Below are 8,670 nucleotides of genomic sequence, written 5' to 3' on the forward strand. Positions count from 1 at the left end.
ATTAGGTAATGTCTTTCAAAGTGAGACTGCACAATAAAAGCACATGACAGGAAGCCTTGTAACTTGATTTGCATTGTAGGACCTAAACCACTAGATGGCCTTATTAAAGATGAATGGCTAATAATCTTTACATCTGACTTATTTCTGATAAGCAGCAAAAAAAAAAAAAAAAAAAAATAATCTAAAAGCAATCTTGATAATAGTGAAAAATCAAAGCCTACCAGTACAGAATAAAAATTCTAGAAAGGCTGTTTAAGACATATGACAGGCAAATGACTTGGGTTTAAGATTATTAGATTTACTCAAGGAGAAATAGAGTTTATCCCGTAATCTCACAAAGACCCAGAAGCTACCTCATCCCTTATGCCATAAAACTTTACAGAAGGTTCAGGTAAAGTCTGACTTTACCAGCTTTTTTTATTTTTCTCCATTTTATTCTATTACATGAACAAGAAACTATTCCTGGTGTTATTGTACTGTATTCCCTGAGATCAGAAAGAGGAACCACTGCCTGGTCCTCTCTGGGACGCTCCTTAAATCAGACTTCGGAGTTTAATTTTTTTTTGGCTGTCGTCAAAGCCTATATTTTCCACAAGACACAATTGCAAGAGATTCCTGACGTGGAGTTTGTAATGAAGAAATAAACATAAATGAGTTACTGTGCTGATAAGAAACTTGTTGATGTGTAAGAGTTACCTGGGGTGGAAGTGTCGGGGGCAGAAAGGCTGAATTGTGCTCCCATTGAAGACAGTGACAAAATTTCTATCTGCTTGAGTGGGATCAAGAGCCAGACCCAAAGAAAGGAGGGAAATGAGTGATAGTTGAACTTCTTTGTTTTTTAAAACTGTTTCCCTTTTCACAGTTTGTCAAACCCATTTTCTTTGTTTTTTATCTTATGTAAACTTTGGATTGTTTCTACTTCAGCTGAAGGGGATAAACACTGAGGTGGAATATTTGTTAATGGCAGGTAGTGTGAGCACTAAGTAAGGAAGCCAAGAAGAGATGTGTGAAAAGATTTTAATGTTTACAGTAGAGTTGGTGGAAAATAACTAGTTATTATTCAAACATTTATACTTTGGCAGACAGTCATTATTAGCCAATCATTACACATATTGCACAGTTATTGAGATAATGACAGGCAGTTGACACTGATTAGACACTGAACCTCAGAACCAAAGTGCAGAGAACACCAATAACTAGTGGAAAATTTAGTTGTTTCGATAACTAAGATCCCTGTTGCAAGATATTTATTTTGATATGTGTATATAGAACTGTCAGATTCATAGGTAATTGTGGTAGCTTCTTTGAAATTTAATTCATGCATCAGGTGCCAAATTGGACTGAATTCCACCATTAACTTAAAAATTTCACCTGCACTTTTAGGAGTCTGTGGTATCTGCGCATCTTCCAGTAGTGACGTGAGTAACATTTATCACATGTGCGTCATACATTGTCATCCTTCCCCCAGGGGGGAAATTTTGTGTGTAATGTAGTGTTTTGTTCTAGTAAGGTTTTTTTAAATATACATGCTGCTATGTGTTTATATTAGTGAAGTCATGATCATGAAGTCATGAAGCGGACAGTAGTGAGGTTTGTGATGGTCCTTAGTTTCTGTGGCAGTCCCTTGGGAAAGCTGTCTCCAACATAGACAAACTTTCCCCATATGGTAGAAAATTCATTGTGCTTGAGGAGCTGAATTGTTGACCATGGTGCTCATCCTGGACTTTAGGCAATTTTTTATATATTCTGGACTGAGGCCATTGAGTGTCTTGAAGATGAGGATTGAGACCTTGAACTTAAATTGATAGTCTGTGGGAAGCCCGTGAAACAAGCAGAGGACAGATTTAATGTGCTCACAGTAGCCTATGTTGCTGGGGAGACGCGTTAAAGTGTTGTGTTGTTGTATTTGACATTTCCTAAGGGCTGAAGGCTTCATGCCCAGATATATTGTATTACTGTAGTCCAGAGGGGAGCTGATGAAGGAGTGTATAACTGTGGCCAGATCACTGTCTTTCAGGACTGACCAACATCTCCTCGCCAACCAGAAATGGTAGAAAGTGTTAGGCTTAGGGCTCATCTAGACGAATAGTTAGTGGGTGGCAAACTGGGAAGTAAATCTAAAATGAACTAGCATGACATGCACAAACTGTTCGTGTGGACACTGCTACCATGCACTAAAAAATTCTCTGGTACACGCTGACCTCCTCCTGGTTCAAAGCGACCATGTCTTAGATGCAGGTATGTAAGAGCTTAGTGTCAGGGCTAGTATTCTAGGAACACTCCTAAAAGACAGACTGAACTAATTAATAGCGGCTGTGCACTGTCAACAAAAGGAGCCTGCATCAGGACTGCAAACTCTCACGAGTGGTTTTTCTCTGCTTAGTAGCATCATCTCTGTCTTGCTTGGGTTCCACTCCGAACAGCTTTTGTTCGTCCATGAGCTGATCTTGTCCAAACACTGGGCTGTGGTGGTGGTGATATCATATGCAGTGAAGGGACAAGTAGATTTCATTAATTTGGTTTCTGCATTTGATGTTGCTCAGCTATTACTTTGATGTTTTTCTTGTACATGAGCTGCTGCTTCCTATAAAACAACAGGTTATGGCAGGAACACAAATTTTAGAAATTAATTCTTAAAAGTAGTTGGTGTAGTTATGTTTTAAATACATTTATATTCTTCTGATTTCTACAAACGGTCCACAGTCAGTAGCTATTTAAAGTGAATCAATCTTTATTCGCACACTCAACGTGCGTTAACAAATTCAACATACAAGATAGCATTACATATTGTAGATTAGCATACAGTATTATGCAGTTTCACACATTTCAAGTTAGTTTTTTTCGCTTTTCAACTTTTTTTACCACAAAGTTGTAACTGTCCAAGTTAATTTTACAACAGAAGACACAAGGTAAAGAAAAAACACATCTGGGAGATGCCACCGTGAGGCAGCTGTCAGTAACTGTCAATTTTACACCAAAGAAAAATTATCTGCACATCTTCAGTTTTCCATTATTCTTGAGGAGTAATGGAGCTATTCACATCTGTCCAATAAGCCTAAGTTTAATTACCCTGAGCACTTTTCCTTGACAAGATGTTAGTCTTTCCTTTTTCAACTAAGGAATAGGAATAAGGAGATGATCTAGGCTTAAGTATACTTTTCACATTGAAGACAAAAAGGGAACCTCTTAGTTACTTTTGAATGGAATGTACACAAGTAATCATTTTTATAGTGGGGGAAGAATGTGGAAGGAATAGTGATAGATCCTAACCTTTAACAATCAGATTGCTCAGTGTAAAAACTCAGATTCAAATAGATCTACACCAGTTTCCAGATGAAAATCTGTTCTCCTGTTCAGGGCTGAGTGCCACTAATAGAGTAAGAGCTACCAAGGAATTAAGACAAAGATCAAAATCTACTGTAACCTCAAGCAGGAATCAAGATTGAGATGTCCTGATAAATCATATGGAGAAGCCCGCACTGTATTTACTTCACTGCAAGTCTTAGAAATATTGAGAGGACTTCAGTCTCAACATCACTGTTAGTCCTGGACCCATTAACAGCCACAGCTAAACTGAAACTTTCTTTCTCTTTAAGGGAGTTCCTACAAGCAACAAAAGCTGACAGTGGAAAGATTCAACTTTCCAAAGACAGCTTGTCAGAAAGTGCTGCTGAGAGATTAATGGGTGGTAAAACTTAGGTTGTTTGCCAACCGAGCAGCCGTTGCTCTATGTTATGGCTTGAGAGGAAACTGGAGGCTAAGACATGCTCAGTTATTCTACTTTCAATAGTAAGAACATTGTGAGGATCATGCTTTTCCAACAGGGCTCTAAAATTCAGTGGTCTCAAGTACTGTAAACAGATAAATGAATTTTTAAAAATTTACTTATGATACATTATTTACATTCCACAGGGCACAGAACAGTGGCTGCATGGAAGCAACAAAATGAATACTGAAAACTTGCAGTCTTCTGTGTGCCTTTCTGCCCACTCAATTCTTCTTTGTTTTTAATGTGTAGTGTTTAAAAATAAACTCAGATCCCTGCAGAGGAGCTGTTTCCTAGGTCTCTTGTTATAATTGTTTATGATCAGCTTGCCAATAATGTTTAAAATTAAAAATTGACTTGTTTATAGGAAGCCAAATCAGATTACTTTATCAAGATATCTTGTACAAAAGTTTAGACCAGTGTTTTTACAGTGAGATCTAGTGCAACTGCTTCCACCCTTTGTTTACCTTTACAGAACTTGGGTCCATGTCCTTCTGTACAAAGAAGTTGCTGACTATTCAGGCAAATGTTCTACAAAGTGCTACAAGTCACAGTTATCCAGTAAAGTTTTTAAATTCCAAAGATGACAGTAAGCAAATTCTAATTCTTGGAAGCCAAAAACGTAAAGATAGTTCAGAATGCTTTGTACTTTCATTTGAGAGTTTAATTCATGTTTTGAGAAGACAGGTTTTTTTATTTTTCTCAATGTAAATTAAGTCTAATGCTTTGAATACTGGCTATTATAGAAACAAATCGTAAAGAAGTACATTTAATATAATCTCAAGTCAAATGTGGAGGAGGCTATATCATTAATTTGATTATATTCATTAAAAGCCTTTCTCCAGCATAAAGTTTCCTGTCTAATTTCAGATATGTCACTGTCAGTCTAGAAAAAGATGATGCTTAGGTAGAATTCAAAATCCTTTTAGAGAATTAGCCTCAGTCGCCCTAAAATGAATCTTACACATTTAGTTTATAATGTTCTGTATGGACCCTTTATTCATATACAGAGTTGAATAAAATACAGTTTGTGCTCTGTGGGAATTCGGGATGCACCAAATATTTATCCTGAACCAAGTCCCATATGGCAAAAGCAAAGTGATCAGGTTGCTAATATTTCAATTTTAGATGTTTATACCTTCAAGCATGACTTTATAGCTCTATAGCAAATACATCACAAAGGGAAATATTCCAATACCAGGTTACAAGGCATTTTTCTTAAAAGGAGAGAGCTATTCTTCCTTGTACGTCTTTGCACTATTGCTGAATTCTAAACTTTTATATATGAAAATGCAGTTAATGCTTCCAAATCAAAGGACTGAACAGCAAGAATCTATAGGCAGATGAACTAACAAGAAACTAGAGGTTAAACAGCAGAATTCAGAAACTTTGGGAGAAGCCTAATAAAGAGAGGGCAGTTGTGGTGAATACCAGCAAAGACAGTTCGGCACAAACACAACTTCCATAGTAACAGATAATATTAAAATCTGCAACTTGATATTGGTAAGTTACACTAATTTTAGTTTGTATTAGGCATGCAATAGCGTGATTACACTTACATATAGTTGTGGTATTTTTAAATTTAATGCTTTTTAAGAATTTTAGTGCCCTGCAAAATCACATCACTTGAGAACCAATCAGCTGCATCTTACGAAAGTTTAGTTCTATGACTAAAACAAGGTTTAAGTCTGTTCTATGAGCCAGCAGTCGCTGCTGCAGCAGCCTCTGCTAGTATTCGCTCAGGCTGTGCCATTTGGCAATCTGCTTTCTGGGGTTCTCGCACACCTCTCGCCAGTGTTCCACGCCACCAGTGGTGATGCTGTGTGCTCCCAAAATCAGCCGACCTACCACCTCATTTTTTGTGGTGCGGTCGAAGTCGATGACTAGAAATTCAATGCTGATGTCAGGAAGGAGATCCACAGGGATATCATAAATGAAGGATTCATTGAAGATGGGATTCAAAGTGCACTTCTTCACATGGGTCTTCTTTTTTGCTATGCGTTTTCTCCCATAATAAACGTTCACCTTAACATAGGGGTCTGCCAGAGAAAAGAGAAAAGCAAACCAATAACACAGCCTAATAATACTCTTTGGAATAGTATGTCTAAGAGGTCAAGAATGAATTAAAGGTTAGACATCACAGTGCCCCATAGCTCCCTACACCTTGGCTGCCCTCCCACTTATACCACTTCCATTAAAATCCAAACCATGACCGTGGAAATTAGAGACTCTGATCAGAAATAAAAGTTTATTGTCCCATAAATATCTGAGAAAGTTTGTTTAAATCCCTGGTTCCCTTACAGGTGAAGAACCAAAGCGATGAATAATTCCCCAAATGAAAAACTTTAAGAGATCTATACAGGGAGCAAAAATATACATAAAAAGAAAAGGAAGTTTGTGCCCTTTCAGGCCGCCTTTATACTGGGTAAAGAAGCAAAAAAAAAGGTTTTGTTCTAACTTTCTGCTTCCCAATCTCCTCCCAATCAAAAACTGTTTTATTATTTTGAGAGGAAAAAATGCTCATCTTCCTTGTGTTACTGGCAGTCTCCATGGCGGACTGGAGAGTTAGTTAACTCACAGACTGACCTGACCCATGGCTGAACTTTAAAGACTGGTTAGGACGATATGTAAATAAACAGAACTTTGAAATGCAAGCCTGCATGGTTAGAGATAGAAGGGTAGATTTTTGCTCAGGTCTTGTGATGTAAGCAAACAATTCTTGTCTATAGCTTTGATTCAGAGATCAAAAAAGGAGTATTAATATTTAGGAAGACACTTAAGTAAAATAGTATTATTGTCTATATGTCTCTCTGAAGGTTGTGGTAACCTGTATCTGAACTGTTCAATGGATAAATTACCCTATGCTAATTGCTATGATATTTGGGAGACGGAAAGTTGAGCCTATTGTTTTCTCAGGCCAAGAGGCTGCTGGAAATGTATAAAAACCCTGGGACACGATCCTTCTTCATCTCAGATCTGCTTTGGGTTTCAAGAAGGGGAAACCCTAAGCCATAAGAACTGAAATCCTCAATCACTGACTGGAGCCACCCTGAATATGGACATTGGTCTATAACTTATGGACTATTTCTAAAAGAACTTTTGGCAACTACAAACTCACCATCTCTGCTATGTATCTGGACCGCAAGAAATTGAACTCAAGTCTATACGTATATTGATCTTTCAACCAACTCTCTCTCTCTCTCTCTCTTTTCTTTAATAAATCTTAGTTTAGTTAATAAGAATTGGCTATAAGCATGTATTTTGGGTAAGATCTAAGTTGTTTGACCTGGGTGTGTGGCTGATCCTTTGGGATTGGGAGAACCTTTTGTATGATGAAATAAGATTTTTTTCAGAATAATTCATCATATGTTTGACATGTGTGTCTGGATGGAGGCCTGCGGCTGGGTAGTTTAAGGGAACTGCATTGTTCGGCCTTCTGAGTAACCAGTGAGGTAATACAGAGGCTGTTTTGGGCTGGCTTGGTAAATCTAAATTCTGGAATATCCACCAACGTTTGGGGTTTGTCTGCCCCGTTTTTTTGCAGTTCACCCTGATTGAGTGACCTCAGCTGGCTCCCACGGGCAGCATTGTTACAACAGGGTACTGCAGTCCCAAGCTGGTAGGGAAAACGGGCTCAGAGGTAGTCTCAGCACATCAGGTGGCAGTCCCAAGGGTGTTTCTGTGACCCAACCCATCACACAGCTGATCAAGCAATCCAGATTGTTCTAACTACCGTGTCCACATTAACATAGGTCTTCAGTATCTACAGATTTTTATCAACAGTAATTTTTATTCAAATATTTAAAATAATTATTAGTGTTGAGCTTAGAACAGATGGATGCAGAACTACACTAGGAATACCCCATTTTGCTGATTCCTCATTTACAACTACTTTTTGAGAGCTGTAGGCCAGTTGGTAAGCCCTTTAATGTGCTTTGATGTGTATAGTGCTATTTTTTTAATTAGAATGTCATGCAGTAGTAAGTCAAGTACCTTTCTGTGACCACGGCCCTCTTAAGCCAACTGGGAAGCAATTATAGAAATTTCATGAGGTTGGTGTTTACATTCTAGTTCACCAAAGAATGTAATGTGAGGTCTCAAATGAAAGCCAGTGTCATTCTGGTATTAATATTGTTCTGAAACCTATTGTGACAAAGTTCCTGCTCTACCTTGGTGGGTCTTGTGCTTACTGGCGGATTTGCTTGCCTTGGAGCTTCACGGCAGCCCTCAGCTTGGCTGTTTTTCTGAACCCACGGTCCAAGTCAACTCCTCCTGTGTCTAACCAGGAGTTGGGAGGATTTGGGGGGAACCCATGCCCACCCTCTACTCTGGGTTCCAGCCCAGGGCCCTGTGGAATGCAGCTGTCTAGAGTGCCTCCTGGAACAGCTGTGCGACAGCTACAACTCCCTGGGCTACTTCCCCATGGCCTCCTCCCAACACCTTCTTTATCCTCACCATAGGACCTTCCTTCTGGTGTCTGATAATGCTTGTACACTTCAGTCCTCCAACAGTCCACGTTCTCACTCAGCTCCTAGTGCCTCTTGCTCCCAGCTCCTCACATGCACACCACAAACTGAAGTGAGCTCCTTTTTAAAACCCAGGTTTTAAAAATCAGGTGCCCTGATTAGCCTGCCTTAATTGATTCTAGCAGCTTCTTGATTGGCTGCAGGTGTTCTAATCAGCCTGTCTTAATTGTCTCCAGAAGGTTCCTGATTGTTCTGGAACCTTCCCTGTTACCTTACCCAGGGAAAAGGGACCTACTTAGCCTGGGGCTAATACATCTGCCTTCTGTTACTCTCCTGTAGCCATCTGGCCTGACCCTGTCACAGTATGTACAGGCACTATAGAGACAATGTGGGTGCGGTGATTTTTTTAAGATAAGAAGTTGGGCCAATAAAAGATTA

General features: G+C 39.0%; 1 protein-coding gene across 4 annotated transcripts in view; it reads right to left on the bottom strand.

Moving 5' to 3' along the window:
* Positions 1-2,711: 2,711 nt before the first annotated feature.
* Positions 2,712-8,670, bottom strand: part of SYT11 (synaptotagmin 11) — a 44,785-nt gene continuing 38,826 nt past the window's right edge. For all 4 annotated transcript variants that reach the window (XM_048828413.2, XM_048828411.2, XM_048828414.2 and 1 more), the window contains one exon: positions 2,712-5,805. In XM_048828413.2, coding sequence (XP_048684370.2) covers positions 5,495-5,805 — 311 coding nt within the window. In that variant the 3' untranslated portion in view covers positions 2,712-5,494. The remainder of the gene's footprint in view (positions 5,806-8,670) is intronic.

The sequence above is a fragment of the Caretta caretta genome, chromosome 24 (assembly GCF_965140235.1).
Source record: "Caretta caretta isolate rCarCar2 chromosome 24, rCarCar1.hap1, whole genome shotgun sequence".
In the NCBI taxonomy this organism is placed as follows: Eukaryota; Metazoa; Chordata; order Testudines; family Cheloniidae; genus Caretta; species Caretta caretta.